Below are 16,237 nucleotides of genomic sequence, written 5' to 3' on the forward strand. Positions count from 1 at the left end.
CTAGCAGGACGGTAAAAAAAGTCCTTGTTAGAAAAGTTGTAAATGTTTATTGTGTGACTATTAGAAAAACTATTAGAAAAACAATAACCCTGAGACTGATTTTTAAGATGACTTCTGAGCACATTGTTGTATTAACTTGTTATACTGTTTGCTTTAACTAACTCAATAGTAAGTTTTAGGATGATTAGGCTTAACCATATATGGTAGAACAAGACTGTACAGGAAACACTAATTAGCCAAATAAAGTACCATTTTGTACCAGGCACGCTATCTGTGTTTCCTCAGCCAATAGAAGCGTTATGGCTATATTACTGTAGATATTAGGAGGGAGGGGATGTACATCTTTGTGTGATTCTTACTGCATCTTTTGGCTTGTAAGCATCATCCTTTTTGTGTGACACATCTGAAATAAATTGTCTGCTTTTCAATACATCTGGAGTTCAACTGATCACAAGAGAAGAGTAATCCTAACAGTCCTGCTAGCAGCATCTTTGGAGCGGTGAAGGAGCGGTGTGTATACTGCTCCTTCACTGCTCCTGCCCATTGAAATCAATGGGGCACCGCGGCTATACCGCCGGCAAAGCACTTCTGTAGAGGCGCTTTGCGGTAGGGTTAAAATCTTTCTCCTAGCAGCCGAATACCGACGGTAAAGCGCTGCTAACAATAGCGGCGCTTTACCGCCAACACCACCCCAGTGTGAAAGGGGCCTTCGTGATCAGCAGATGACTCTCCATGTAGGCATATACAAAATAAGGATAAGGAGATGTCTCATAGTGGAATACAGTACAGTCTGTACAAATTTATTAGCAGGGTCTTCATCCCTTTAGATGTGATTTGCTCATCAAAACTTTATTGCAGGGGATGCCAAAAATCTGACTTGTATCTTGGTGCAGACGTCTGGGAAAACCAGTAAGCCAAACAGGAATTATTTCTGAGGGGCGTTCTATTAAACTGTGTACAGAATGCCTCCAGGTTGCCATATTGCATTTTTAAAAATTTGACAAATTACAGGACTGCAGATTAAAAATGAAAGGTAATTTTAAAGGAGCATTAAAATTACAATATGACTTGTGCTGCAACTGTATATGCTATATATTATTTACGATTTTTCTCCCACAAAGTGGAGTTACTCTACGTAACTTGCATGGACAGAGTGCTGTCCAAAAAGAACATTAGAGCAAGGCTACAGTTTGCCTTTGAAAATACAGGCAAACACCAGGCCCTCTGGAATAATGGGCTATGGACTGACGAATGAAAAAGAAAAAAAAAAAAAAAAAAAAAAAAAAAAAAAAAAAGGGAAGGAAAGGGGATTTTTGTAGTTGTAAATCAAATCAATTTCATTCGAGTTCATTGAGGGGCACCTGGTATAAATCCTCCTGCTTCCAGCATGCTTCGGTTTTGTTTAACCATTTCAGCCCTGGAAGATTTGGCTGCTCAATGACTAGGTCATTTTTTGCGATTCGGCACTCGCTTTAAATGACAATTGCGTGGTTGTGCGACGCTGTACCCAAACAAAATCGACATCCTTTTTTTCCCACAAATAGAGCTTTCTTTTGGTGGCATTTGATCGTCTCTGCAGTTTATTTTTGCGATATAAACAAAAAATAAATAAAAAACAATTTTGAAGAAAAAAAAAAAACCCACACAATATTTAGTACTTTTTGCTATAATTTAATATCCACAATTTAAAAAAAAAAAAAAAAAAAAAAAATTTTCCTCAGTTTAGGCCGATATGTATTCTTCTACATATTTTTGGTAATAAAAAAAGATCAAAAGCAAATTGCATAGGTGTGTATTGAGCCTAAAGCCTCGTACACACAAATCGGATTTTCCACAAAGCGCCGGACCATTGCCACTAGAACACAGCAGACAAAAAAAAAAAAAAAAAAAGCACTCCACTTATTTGGGGATAACTGGTGACAGAAGTGCTTGTCGCTGACTTTGGTTCACTCATGTTAGCACATGGCGCAGCGGGAAAAGAAGAGGTCTTTAATGGGTTTCTGTCTCACATACACTGCTGCATGGAGCTGAAAACCGGAGGCACTAGCATGTAACCGATCCGTCTCATCTGTGTTCCAGTGGCTGGCACTGTATAGCAGCAATGCCCACCTAGAAAGTCCAAGCCCTACCCAGAATGGACACCATTCAACCTTGGGTCTGAAACTCCAAGCCAGCAATGCTCCCACAAGACAACTGTCGGTCCAGGAAAAAAAAAAGCAGGGGCTTTCACTGGGATTGGGGGGGGGGGGGGGTGTTTGACTCCCAAGCAGTACAGGCTCTTCGAGCATCAAAGGGAAGGGTTCTCGAAGCATCAGAGGGGATGCTGGGGAGGTCAGACAGGTAGGAAGAGTGCAGACAACCCAGGACAGCATCTGGATGGGATGAATACTGTTCCAGAGCAGTGCTCCCACCATGTCAGAGGGAACACTAGAATGGACAGATTACGGAGGATCCTCCTTTTTAAAGAAGTCATTCTGCAGTGTTTCCTGGGAATTGTAGGAGGAGCTACACTCTCTCGGGTGCTGTCCCGAAAGAAGATTTGGAAAAGTGTGCTTTCAGAAGTATTTATGAATTGGCCCAATGCTCTGTGAAGATTTACAATAAACAATGTCACTACCTTTCCTTTTATAGGAGCTTATATTCTTTTGTATTAATGTGACACTCAGCATAGTCATTTACAAGGCAGACTCAAAACACACTTAAAACTTAGGAAGATTTAGAGTAGTGGAATAGTACAATTTAGACAGATTTTATCTGATGCAAGGACAAAAGGATATTTGGATCCAAAAGATTATCCCCAACTCCCTTTCCAAAGAAGGACAGGTGAGAGCTGAACAAGTATACGAGGACAATACAAGTTTAAATATAGTGTAGGAGAGGCGATCCATAATAATGGGAGAAGAAGTAAATCAATTGTGAAATGCAACAAACACATACAGACTTACAGTCACAATACGTTTCCTCTTAGTGGCGGCTAGCAGCCTTCTTGTTAGCTTCTGTTCTCATAATGTCACAGGCAAAGCGGGTTCATGTGACAGTACAAGAATAGAATCATAGAAAGCCAAGTTCTTGAAGTCAGTCTAACAGGGATAGCATCAGATATGCTTGTAATGTATATCAAAATCCACTGCAGGTATTATCTCTAGTCAAGGACAGAAACAAATATATATTATTAGAGCCTTGCCTTGTTTTTGATTTTGTATTTAAAGCAGTTCATAATTACTGTAAAGCAAACCTGTATCCAGTTTGTTGGGAAAAAACAGGCACATACACACAGAGCTATTTGTTTACAGGCTTATGTAGACTTTTATCAACTAATGTGTTTTGGTAATTTTATTTGGCCAATACTAGTAATGATAGGATCTATTGATCCTTTTTAATTTTGCATGACTTGATTTAGATTTTTTTCCCCTCATTTAGGGCTCATGCACACAGATGGTTTAACTCGTACAGCATGAAAAAAAATCCAACTTTTTGGGTATTAGTGCTCCCACCATGTCAGAGAGAACACTAGGCTCGGTTCACACTAATGAGTTTTTTTTATGCATTTTGCAAAAATGCAAGAAATATTTTTTAACATGGGTTCCTATAGAACACATTCACATCAATGCATTTTTGTGCCTCTGCGACTTTTTTTCCCATAAAATGCAGCGTTTTGCTTGTAATAGACTTCAATGGACCTGCATCCAAAACGCAAGTACCGTATTTTTACCGCAATTTGCTATTTTTTTTTTTTTACACTGCATATAGGGCCACCGCATTGGGGTCGTGGGGGGGTGGCGGGTTATCCATACCAGGCCCTTAGGTCTAGTATGAATTCGGAGGGGACCCCACACACCAAAATTGTAAATAAAAAATCCTCAGACCCATCATACCCCGGGCGGTGATGTCATGAGGAGGCGGAGCCTCCGAATAACGTCATACGATTGCCACGCCCCGTAGTTATCTAAGAAATGCTTGACATCAGCGCGGACAGATCAGCGGGACACAGCATCGAAGGAGGGTCGTCTGCGGGAGCGGTGGCAGAGGAAGAACACTGGACAAAGAAGACAAGAGAAAGAAGAAGACCGGAAGAAGAAGTGGGAGAAGCATCATTTTAAATAAAGGACTTGTCAAAAACTTTCTGTCTTTTGTCACACTACACTACTTTTTTTTGGTGAATGGGTATCGGGTACAATGTACCCGATACCCACTCACATTAGGGGGGGCTGGGATCTGGTGGCCGCCTTGTTAAAGGGGGCTTCCAGATTCCAAAAAGCCCCCCGCAGCCCCCCAGACAACCATCAGGCAAGAGTTGTCGGGAAAAGGCCCTTGTCCCATCAACATGGGGCAAGGTGCTTTGGGGTGGGGGGCGCAGAGCCCCCCACCCCACCCATGTTGAGGGCATGCGGTCTGGTATGGTTCAGGAGGAGGGGGGGGGGCACTCGCTTGTCCCCTCCCTTTCCTGATCTGCATGCTCAGGTAAGGGTCTGGTATGGATTTTGGGGGGCCCCACACAATTTTTTTTTTCAATTTTGGTGTGGGGTGGTGCCTTCCAAATCCATACTAGATCCAAGGGCCTGTTATGGATCTGGGTGGGACCCCAAGCTGTTTTTTTTTTTTTTTTTTTTTTTTTTAACGTTTTTTAGCCGGCAATTCTTTTTTTTTTTTAATTCAACTGTCAGTGGGGAAGCCCGCTGACAACTGATGACTCATGAGTTGGTAAGGATGCGGCGGCTGGCTTCCTGGCCCCCTCCTTAGCAACCAGCTATATACAGTGTAAAAGAAAAGAAACACAAATGCGGCAAAATCGCGGTAAAAACGTGTGTCCAAAAACGCGCCAAGCACTGCAGAAATGCTCAAAAGCAATATTTATAGATGTGAATCGAGCCTAAGGGAGGCACATGTGCAGCTCGCTAATAGCCGCTTGTCAAAATCAACAACAGTCTGAAATAGGTGATAAATGGATGCTGTTCCTAGCGGTACTCAAGTTTGGACATGCATTCAGGGATATAAACCCCACCCGATGGGAATGAGCAACAAGTATTTTCTGTAAAATTTGATTTTTTTTTTGGTTTACCTACGAAATCCTTTTGGTTTACCTGCAGAATAATTTTCTTGGAGTACAACACAGGACACAAAAAAAAAAAAGACAGGAAATCACCTCCTATGCATCATATCTCCCATGTAAGCAAGGTTTCAGTTTTTTTTTTGTAGCAGGCTATGAACTGAAAAGGAAGAGGACTGGGATTCCCTTGTCTTGTGATGTACTGTACTCCCAAGAAATAGATTTTACAGGTGAACCAAAAATGCAATTTTCATTATTGTACATCATAGGACACAGTGGATCTTTACAACATCATGACAGGAATGTCCCAAAACACTGAATATAAAGGGAGGGCAACATGGCAAATGGTCCCAACAAATACCTAAATCAAAACAGTGAGAATCTTACGCAGCAGTCTGCAATACTTGACGATCAAAGAAAGTGTGTTCTGCAACTTAAAGTTCTGCCCCCCCCCCCCCAAAAAAAACAAAAATGAAAAAAAAGTCGGCATCTACAAATACCGTAGCTGCTGACTTTTAGTATTAGGGTACTTACCTGTCCAGGCATCCACTGGTGCCCTCACCCAAGCAGATTCTTGAAAATCGGCTCTTGGGTGCTGCCGCTGCCATTTTGGCTAAGGGAGACTAGCAGTGAAACCCTGCGGCTTCCATTGCGCTACGCTCTCTCAATGAGGCGGCTGCAGGGCGAAGGAGGAGGGTCCCGAACTTCCTGCTCACTTTGCCACGGCGAACTGAGCCGGAAGTGGAAATGGGTACCTGTCAAAACCTTACAAACCTAAGCTACCGATGCCCGACTTAAGGAAAACACCTGATAGCACCAACTACATCCAAGGTATGCAGAACCTTACTCCCTGAGGTTTAAGACAGAAGGACAGCAACATAAATGTCCTAGTTGAGATGAAATGAAGAAACCACCTTAGATAAAAAGGACAGGTGAGGCCAGAGAACCACCTTGCCACGGTGGAGGACAAGTAACAGTTCCCTACAATAAAAGCGCAGTCGATTCTGAAATTCCTCAAGCCGAAAGAAAGTGGCAACCAGAAAAATAACGTTCCAAATCAGAGGGACTAAAAAGGAACATCCTGGATGGGTTCAAGCGGAGCTTTCTGAAATACAGGGAATACCAAGTTAAGGTCCCCCGACACCTCTGCACTGAGAACCGAGCGATCGAATACCGCCGATGGCTCAGTTTTCTCAACTCCCCGAGCAGAGAGCTGCTGCCTGCCTGTCAGCAGCTCTCTGCTCCTCCACTCTCACTAGAGTGCAGAGCTGTGGAGGGGCGGGGAGCAGCCATCTCAGGCTCTCAGCAGCTCGCTGAGAGGCTGAGACAGGCATCAGTCCAGGCACATGGCGGATCCAGACTTTATTGTCCCGATGACACGGTGGCCAGACTGATTCCTGTGACCTTAGAGAGCAGATTTCAGACCGCTCACTGCTGAAAATGGGTCACAAGAGTGCAAAACTAATTGCACTCCTGTGACCCATAGGAGAAGCCCGGCCAAACAAGCTCAGGGTGGGACTTCTCCTTTAACCAGTTTAACAATTACGCATGACTCCTTGTACAAAACGTGAAGCAACTGGTCTCCAAAAGAGGGCCCTAAAGAACAAAATCTGACCCTTGATCACACTCAAGGCCATTTTCAGATCAACGCCAGGAAGCCCACAACGTACTTGGGAGGATGAAATTTCTTAGCTTCACACCAAGCAAAATAAGATTTCCAAGTTTTGTGGTATATCTTCCTCGAAGTCACCTTCCTAGCCTTGGGCAAGGTAGGGACAACTGAATTAAGAGACTCCGCTGTCTTTCAAGACACTGGCTTCAGTCAGTGACTGTAAAGAAGGATGGAAGTTCGGACTCTGACAGAAGGTTGAGTTGATCTGGAAGAGTCCAAGGGTTGTCCGCCGTCATGTTCACAAAGCCCATGTTCTCCTGGGCCAGGCCGATCAGAACCACTGAAATTCCTTTCATTAAGGCCCCATTCACACCTGAGCGTTTTGTAGCTTGAAGCCTCAAGCTACAAAACGCTTGAGGGAAAAAAAAATCCATTATTCTCTATGGAGATGGTTCACATCTCCACTCCAAGTCGCCTGAAGCCCTACGCCTGAAGCTCAAACAAGTTCTGGAGCCTTTTTTGTTGCTCGAATCGGGCAGATTTGGGCGTTTATGGAGCAGGAAGCAGATGACAACATAGCAACAAATGATGAAACAGATGATCATTTTTCCTATTGGCTAATAAAAAAAACGCCAAAGCTCAAAAACACCAGAAACCGCTGCATGGAAACGCACAAATATGCGCGACGAAACGCTGTAAAAAAGCTCAAAAACGCCACACTCAGGTGTGAATGGGGCCTCAAATCCTGCAAAGCAGATGAGGTAGAAGCTGAAACGGCATAAATAAGGGAGAACAGGTCCCATGGTGTCACAAAAACATCCATCAAACACTCAAAGATCCCTGGTCCTGGAGACAAACCTAGGCAGGATTGCACTGAATCTGGATGCCAAAAGATCCACATCTGTGGTTCCCCACTGTTGGCAGGGACCCTCCAGGACAGAGGGAGAAAAGATTTACCCATCTCCAGCATCCGAAAGGCGATCCATTAGTTCAGAGAAAGTCTTGTGTCCTCTTGTCCCATGCCGCCAAAAAAATGAAGATTCCAACAGGGAGCCAAGCGCAGAAAGTAAACCGAGGAGCCCAAGTTATTATGAGAGTGACACTGGACCGCTGCTACCGCACTCAGATAACCAAATGAGAAAAAGATAAAAAAAAACAACAAATTGGAAAGTGCAGATGCAGGAAGTGGCGAGGAATCAATTGGAAATGGAATCCATGAAAGAGTTAAAAACAGTTTATTGCTGACAAAACCTGTAACCAAAACACAGTACAAATAGGAATGATCAGGAAAGTCAAACCCACTGTGATAATGCCGGCAATGGAGCCAAAGAGATGGCTGTCCCACTTCCGTGGGGACTGTGGACAGAGGGGGCTGCAGACTAAGAATGCCGCCAAGACATTCCTTTGGAGTGGCCTGAAATGTTGCTGGACAAAAGGTACCACCTTAAAGGAGGCAACCATCTTTCCTACAACCCTCATGCAAAAGCAAATCAAATGACTTGTCAGGGTCTGCAATCTAAACCCTGACAAACCTAAGGCCTGCAAGTGTCCCCCCCCCACCCACCCACCTTAGTGAGTGTGAGTGTGTTAATGTGAAGAGGACTTGGTCCCAGGCTTAGAGGGCTTGTAGTGTTCTTGTGGAACCTGAGGCCCAACACTGGCAAAAAGAATGCTTCTCGGCAGTGGAAGTGCCAGGTTTTGAATTGTAGACTTAACCTTTTTTTTTTTTTTTTAAAACGTTAGCAGGGTACTATTACCCAGAGTCACCTTCTGGATGCAATCATCCAAAGTAGGACCAAACATACCTTCCCCCTTGAAAAGATAAATTATCCACATGCTTCTTACAGGGTAACTCCACTGAACATCACATCAGCCATAAAATCCTGAGCTTGTGTACAGAAAGTACCATTGGATGAGAAACTTGGTTCCGTTTGCAACCAAGATGGGCCAAGTATTCTGGAAAGCTGGAGTAAGATGCCCCAGAAGTAGCATAAAATACCAGAGAGGCGGAAGGGAGACAGAGCTGCAGGGAATATACAGAGCCCCAGGAGATACAGTACACAGAGAAGGTGGGTGGCTACACCAGGTTACTCCAAGCTAAAAAAGGTATTTGGGACCCCTCACCTCCTATATCCCCTCCTTTTTTGTTGTCTATGACCTGCTGACAAGTAGGGACCCTTGCTGAGAGCAGCAGTCCAAGTCAGCTGAGAAGGCACAATTAGCCCCAGTGCACTGCTTACTTCAGTGGATTTTAGTCTTTCTAATCCTACCAGTGTCCCACTGCCCCCAACAAGGAAACCTTATGTGACCTCTCTAATAATCTCTGTGAACTGTAGTCACAAGGGTAATCGCTCTGGTGCAAACTGTAGTCAACAAAGGCAATCGCTCTGCTGCAATCCGTAGTCCCACAAAGGCAATAACTGTTGTGAGCATGCGCTCTCTGCAGGGTTGTATGATCAGCAATTCATGCAAATATGCGGCCCCTCTGTGCCAAGAGGCATCAAATTTGCATGCGGCCAGAGCCAAGGGGTTAATGAGTGCAACGTGTTCTGTGATTGGACAGGTGAACATTGTAGCATTACTGCCCTGCCTCTCCACCTCATTCAATCACAGAAAGCACTGCATTCATTGAGAAAACACAAAATGTTCTCTGATTAACACCCTAGCCAAGCAAGCGATTCCCTGTGGTTACTATGCAGCAGTGCAGCCATGTGAACCAGAAGACAGCACAGATCACTGTGGTAGCATGCATAATATAATATCTCACAAAAGTGAGTACACCCCTCACATTTTTGTAAATATTTTATTATATCTTTTTATGTGACAACACTGAAGAAATGACACTTTGCTACAATGTAAAGTAGTAAGTGTACAGCTTGTATAACAGTCTAAATTTGTTGCCCCCTCAAAATAGCTCAACACACCATTAATGGCTAAACTGCTGGCAACAAAAGTGAGTACACCCCTAAGTGAAAATGTCACTTTGGGCCCAATTTGTGTGACCACCATTATTTTCCAGCACTGCCTTAACCCTCTTGGGCATGCAGTTCATCAGAGCTTCACAGGTTGCCACTGGATTCCTCTTCCACTCCTTCATGAAAACATCACGTTACTGGTGGATGTTAGAGACCTCCACCTTCCGTTTGAGGATGCCCCACAGATGCTCAATAGGGTTTAGGTCTGGAGACATGTTTGGCCAGTCCATCAACTTTACCCTCAGCTTCTTTAGCAAGGCAGTGGATCATGCTCTGCTTCAGTATATCACAGTACATGTTGGAATTCATGGTTCACGCAATAAACTGCAGCTCCCCAGTGCCGGCAGCACTCATGTAGCCCCAGACCATGACACTCCCACCCCCATGCTTGACTGTAGGCAACTGGTTGCCACCACACACGCTTGACACCATCTGAACCAAATAAGTTTATCTTGGTCTCATCAGACCACAGGACATGGTTCCAGTAATCCATGTCCTTAGTCTGCTTGTCTTCAGCAAACTCTTTGCGGCTTTCTAGTGCATCATCTTTAGAAGATGGGACAATAGCCATGCAGACCAATTTGATGCAGTGAGTGGCGTATGGTCTGAGCGCTGAGAGGCTGACCCCTCACCCCTTCAACCTTTGCAGCAATGCTAGCAGCACTCATATGTCTATGTCCCAAAGAAAACCTCTGGATATAACACTGAGCATGTGCACTCAACTTCTTTGGTTGACCATGGCGAGGCCTGTTCTGAGTGGAACCTGTCCTGGTAAACCGCTGTATGGTCTTGGCCACCGTGCTGCAGCTCAGTTTAAGGGTCTTGGATATCTTCTTATAGCCTAGGCCATCTTTTTGTAGAGTAAATTCTTTTTTTCAGATCCTAAGGGAGTTCTTTGCCATAAGGTGCCATGGTAAACTTCCAGTGACCAGTATCCGAGAGTGATAACACCAAATTTAACACACCTGCTCCCCATTCACACCTGAGACCTTGTAACACTAAATGAGTCACATGACACCGGGGAGGAAAAATAGTTAATTGGACCCAATTTGGACATTTTCACTTAGGGGTGTACTCACTTTTGTTGCCAGTGGTTTAGACATTTATGTGTGTTGAGTTATTTTGAGGGGACAGCAAATTTACACTGTTATACAAGCTGTATAATAAAATAAAATATTTCCAAAAAAGTGAGGGATGTACTCACTTTTGTGAGATACTGTGTGTGTAATATACACACACACACACATTTTGCCTCTCATGACTATTTTAACCACTTGACCTCCAGAAAGGTCTTACTCCCTTTGTAACATTGTGCAGTCCGCGAAGTGCGCCGCTGCCTCGACCTTAGGAAAGGCAGCGGCTTCGGCCTAGCTCCGGAGCGGTGGCCATCTTGGTACACCCGGCGGCCGTTTACCACGTGATCGCGCCGTTAAATGACGGCGCAATCACTTGTAAACAAACCGGCGTCATGTCATGACGCCGGTTCCTCTCTCCCCTCTGTGTACTGATCTGTACAGTGGAGGGGAGAGATCGGATGGCAGCAGCGCCAATACTCTGCCACTACTCTGCCAATACCCTGCTAATATATTATTACAGTGGGGCAGATTGTGGATATTATTACAGTGGGGCAGATTGTGGATATTATTACAGTGGGGCAGATCGTGGATATTATTACAGTGGGGCAGATCGTGGATATTATTACAGTGGGGGAGTTTTTTTTTTTTTTTGTTTTGTTTTTTGTTGATCCGAACCGTGAGTTTTTGATCCGTTGCACCCCTACTAGCAACGTCCGTGCCAGTTAGCGTCCCTCCTATCTATAATATATCTATCAGTATTGATCAAACACCACCAAATGAAAGCCCTATTTGTGTGAAGAAAAAAAAAAAAGATACAAATTTAATTTGGGTACAGTGTTGCATGACCGCAAAATGTTACAAAGGGAGTAAGACCTTTCTGGAGGTCAAGTGGTTAAAATAGTCATGAGAGGCAAAATATATGTGTGTGTGTGTGTATATATATATATATATATATATATATATATATATATATATATATATATATATATATATATATATATATACACACACACATATACACATACACACACACACACACACACACACACACACATATACATATACACACACACACATTTTGATAGAAAGAAAGATATTTTCTACTTTCTGTTATAAAACGTATCCAATAATATCAAATTTCTTCATAAATTTAGGCCAAAATGTATTCTGTTACATGTCTTTGGTAAAAAACTAAACTGTGTTTTTGGGGACACTAGTATAGTCATGATCAGGATACTGATCTGTACAGATACTATGCTAGTAATGATCAGCGACTTTTAGTGTGACAGGCAATCTAGTGCTAACTGACACTAGCTGGGAGGGACGCTAACTGGCACGGACGTTGCTAGTAGGGGTGCAACGGATCAAAAAACTCACGGTTCGGATCGTTCCTCGGATCAGGAGTCACGGTTCGGATCAAAAAAAAAAAAAACTCCCCCACTGTAATATCCACAATCTGCCCCACTGTAATAATATCCACAATCTGCCCCACTGTAATATATTAGCAGGGTATAGCAGAGTATTGGCAGGGTATGGCAGAGTATTGGCACTGCTGCCACCCGATCTCTCCCCTCCACTGTACAGATCAGTACACAGAGGGGAGAGAGGAAGCGGCGTCATGACATGACGCCGGTTTGTTTACAAGTGATTGCGCCGTCATTTAATGGAGCGATCACGTGGTAAACGGCCGCCGGGTGTACCAAGATGGCCGCCGCTCCAGAGCTAGGCCGAAGCCGCGGCCTTTCCTAAGGTCGAGGCAGCGGCGCACTCCGCGATGCTGATCCGAACAGGTTGAACCGTTCGGATCACGGATCGGTGACGATCCATTGCACCCCTAGTTGCTAGTGACACTACAGTGATCATACTGTACACAGTACTAATGGTACTGGCTGGGAAGGGGTAAACATCAAGGGGCAACCAAGGGGTTAACTGTGTGTCTAACAAGTGATTTTACTAACAGATCTATCTGCTTTTTCTCCCTGAACTCCCAGTTGATTTATATAAGAAACAGACAGATCGCTGTCTGTGTACAGTGTTCTGTGTGTTTGTCAGCAAAAAACTACTTTGATTGGCCACAGCCAATCAGTGGGTTTCAGCCAAAATTACATGCTAAAAATTACTGACAAACTTGTGCAGTGTTGAATCACAGTATAGGTAAGCAAGAGGCGCGTGTGCATGCACACCGTCAAACTAGGACATACACCGTGACATATCACTAGCTGTGTCACCCATTTGCAGTATATCTATTGTTAGCGGGTTGGCAAGCAATTAAACTAAATAGGTTGCTTTACACAGTTAGGATTCACCTATAATTTAGGATGGGTTCACACTTATGCGAATTGGGTGCGGGTTTTCTCCGCATCCAATTCGCATGACAGGAGTGTGACCGGTTCTCAATGGGGCTGCTGCAGGCCACACTGCAGTAGAGTCTTGTGCATCTTTGGCTCAGTTTCAGGTCAAAATTCAGGCAAAAATTCAGACCCTATTCGCCGATTCAAGTCTTTAGGGGCACAGAGACTGCACAGAAACAACCACTCATCCCGGTTTGACAGGTGTGAGGGTGAGTGGCCCCAAACACACGTTGCCTGCATTCAGGGCAATGTTGCCAACCCTCAGTATTTTTACTGGCAGCCAGTAAAAACCGGGCACCTTTCTCCTGCCAGCGACAGGAAAAGGTTGCCAGTAAAAAATATGGCTGTGACGTTGGCCGGGACCACCCAAGTGTCTGTTACAGTATGTTTGGGCAGTGCTGGTGGAGGGATGAGTCTGGCAGAAGAGGTGAATGAGCGTGTTGTGTGATGTCATGGTGCAAGGGACATGGTGCAGAGTGGAGCGGCTGGAGCCTCATGTGCTGGCCTGTAGGACGGGAGCAAGGCAAGCCAGAAGCAGGACTGTTTAGCTGGAGTGGACTGAAGGGACCACCTGGCGTAGAGAGAGAGACTATCACTGTGACTCAAGAGGGGACAAGTCATGTTGGTGAGGTGTTATCACCTGTGCTGCTGCACACTGTCAGTGTCACTATGAGAGTCAATTTAATGTGTGTGTGTGCCTGTCCATTCTAATTTCTTGCCCTCTGAGTCTTGTCCCTGAGCTACTTACTATATCGCAAATAAAATGAGAAATATGATTTGTTGACCTATTATCTACCTTAAATTACACTGCTAATTGCATATTGAACTTGTTTAAGTGCAAAAATTCAGTATTTAGACTGCAAAGTGGTTGTAAACCCTTAAGGTTTTTCACCTTAATACGTTCTATGCATTAAGGTGAAAATGCATCAGCCCCCCCAGAGCCCCCCTTTTTGTTACCTGAACCCAATCATCCCAGCAACAGGGACGAGCAGAGCAGTTCCAGTCACTGTCTCGGGTCCTCATTGGCTGGATTGATAGCAGCAAGAGCATTAGCTCCCGCTGCTGTCAATCAAAGCCAGTGACATGGGAGCCGAGTTCTGCTGTCTGTGTCAATGAAAGCAGCAGAACTCGGGAGCGCATCCACATGAGTGCCCCGTAGGAATGCGGGTCTCCGTGGGGGCACTCGAGAAAAAGGAGGAGCAAAGAGCGCTGCGGAGGGACCCCAGAAGAGGATCGGGGGGGCCCCCCTGTGCAAAACCCTTACACAGAGGAGGTATGACATGTTTGTTATTTAAAAAAAAAAAAAAAAAACACACACACGAGACTTTACAACCCCTTTAAAACTGTAATTTTGTAACTTTTGGAAATGCCAGTAAAAACTTGGCCCGTGCCACTAAATTTTGGGTGTTGAGTTAGTAAGTTTCATTCTGGAAGGTTGGCAACACTGATTCAGGGCAGCTCACCACACCTCTGTCCAAACACAAGTGGCTGCAATAGGATCAATAATAAGATTACTATATCCTTATGCCACTAAAGTCTCATATTAATGCCATCTTATTTGCATTATCTAAGTTCCTGGAATAGATATAGAATGTGTAAAATGTTGGAATAAGTGATCCTACCACAATATTTGGGCTGTCACCATCAGTAAAGGGAATATAGCATGATACTTTCCAATGAAGGAGGACAGCAGTGAGTTGAATGTTGCAGCAATGTAGTAAAGCACTATTTTCTGCACGGTAATGGCTTACCTGACTACTGCAAGTACCATTCATACACTGACAGCGAAGCAACCTAACGACCACCACCTGAGAGCACTATATAGCAATAGAGAATAGACCTTCAACCAGCGCCAAAGAGCAGTACAAGCAGCGGGTGACGTCACACGACGTAAACACGTAACGTCGGTTAATAACGGGCGGGAGTTTTGGGCGTATAGATGAATGAATCCGCTGTGTGCTCGGTGATATTTTTCCTTGTGTTAGTCATTGCAGGTTCTGTGTAGCAACGAGAGCAGCGACCGCGGTTTATCGCGGTGGTATGGTGTTTAGCGTTTCTAAGGTGTAGTTTGAAACTGACGTATTTCCTGTTATCTTACTGATCAGAGATGCTCTCTGGTGCCACTAGTGTTTTATTGCAAGGTTACCGTACTGTATAAAGTCTGTGTGAAGTTGGCCTCCAAAGCTGATTCATTCTCTCCCCCTACTGGTAGATTTAGGTAGTGCATATTTTTGGTTGTTACTGGAATTAGGCAGCTAACTGAATATGGATTATATTTATTTGAGTGCTGCTGTTTCTAAGGCCATAGTTGCCAACATTGCAAAAAAAATACATGGGACACTTTTTTGGCTGTAGGCGGAGCCGTACAATAATTAGGGGGTGGGGCATTTGTAGGCATGGCTTAGAAAAAATACAAGTGGGGCTTACGTGAAAAGTGGGCATGGCTTAAATGGGCGTGGCTCAAGAGGGTGTGGTTAGAGTCTGAGATGAATGAGGGATGGAGAAGGAAAGGGGGAGAGGGGAATGAAGGGACAGCAGCCCCAGATCCTACACAATAGAAATATGTGTATTCTAGAAAGTTTAACAATCAGCAGATAAAGATACTCCAAACATCTGGTGTTAATGCTTCAATCATCCCGGCACCATGGTTGTTATGGTGTCAGGACGATTGAAGCAAATTATTTCTATTATTACATTGTATTATAAAATTAAATCATTCAATTCACCATAATGCCGAATCAGTAGGATCCCTGAGCGTGTCCCCTGCCACCAGCAGAGTCTGTCCTTGCATCAGGTGCCCCCGGCAGAGTCTGTCCTTGCATCAGGTGCCCCCGGCAGAGTCTGTATAGACCCCCTCCATCAGTGCACACCCCCTCCATCAGTGCAGACCCCCCCTCCATCAGTGCAGACCCCCCCTCCATCAGTGCAGACCCCCCCTCCATCAGTGCAGACCCCCCCTCCATCAGTGCAGACCCCCCTCTATTAGTGCAGCCCCCCTCTATTAGTGCAGACCCCCCCTCTATTAGTGCATACCCCCCTCTATTAGTGCAGACCCCCCCTCAGTGCAGCCCCCCTCTATTAGTGCAGACCCCCCCTCAATGCAGCCCCCCTTCAGTGCAGCCCCCCCACTCAGTGCCGGAGCGGCCGGTGTTCTGCAGAGAAAATTCCCCTCGGCA

The 16,237-nt window shown here is 44.7% G+C and overlaps 1 protein-coding gene across 3 annotated transcripts in view; it reads right to left on the reverse strand.

Annotated features, from left to right (window-relative positions):
• DHRS7B (dehydrogenase/reductase 7B) overlaps nt 1-15,133 on the reverse strand; it is a 197,754-nt gene extending 182,621 nt beyond the window's left edge. The window contains exon 1 of one of the 3 annotated variants that reach the window (XM_073633061.1): nt 14,813-15,133. In XM_073633061.1, coding sequence (XP_073489162.1) covers nt 14,813-14,832 — 20 coding nt within the window. In that variant the 5' untranslated portion in view covers nt 14,833-15,133. Of the gene's footprint in view, nt 1-2,945; nt 2,968-14,812 lie in introns of those variants that run through there. The other 2 variants (XM_073633059.1, XM_073633060.1) reach the window with 2 other exon arrangements.
• Between the last annotated feature and the right edge of the window lie 1,104 nt (nt 15,134-16,237).

Source organism: Aquarana catesbeiana, linkage group LG06 (assembly GCF_042186555.1).
Source record: "Aquarana catesbeiana isolate 2022-GZ linkage group LG06, ASM4218655v1, whole genome shotgun sequence".
Classification (NCBI taxonomy): domain Eukaryota; kingdom Metazoa; phylum Chordata; class Amphibia; order Anura; family Ranidae; genus Aquarana; species Aquarana catesbeiana.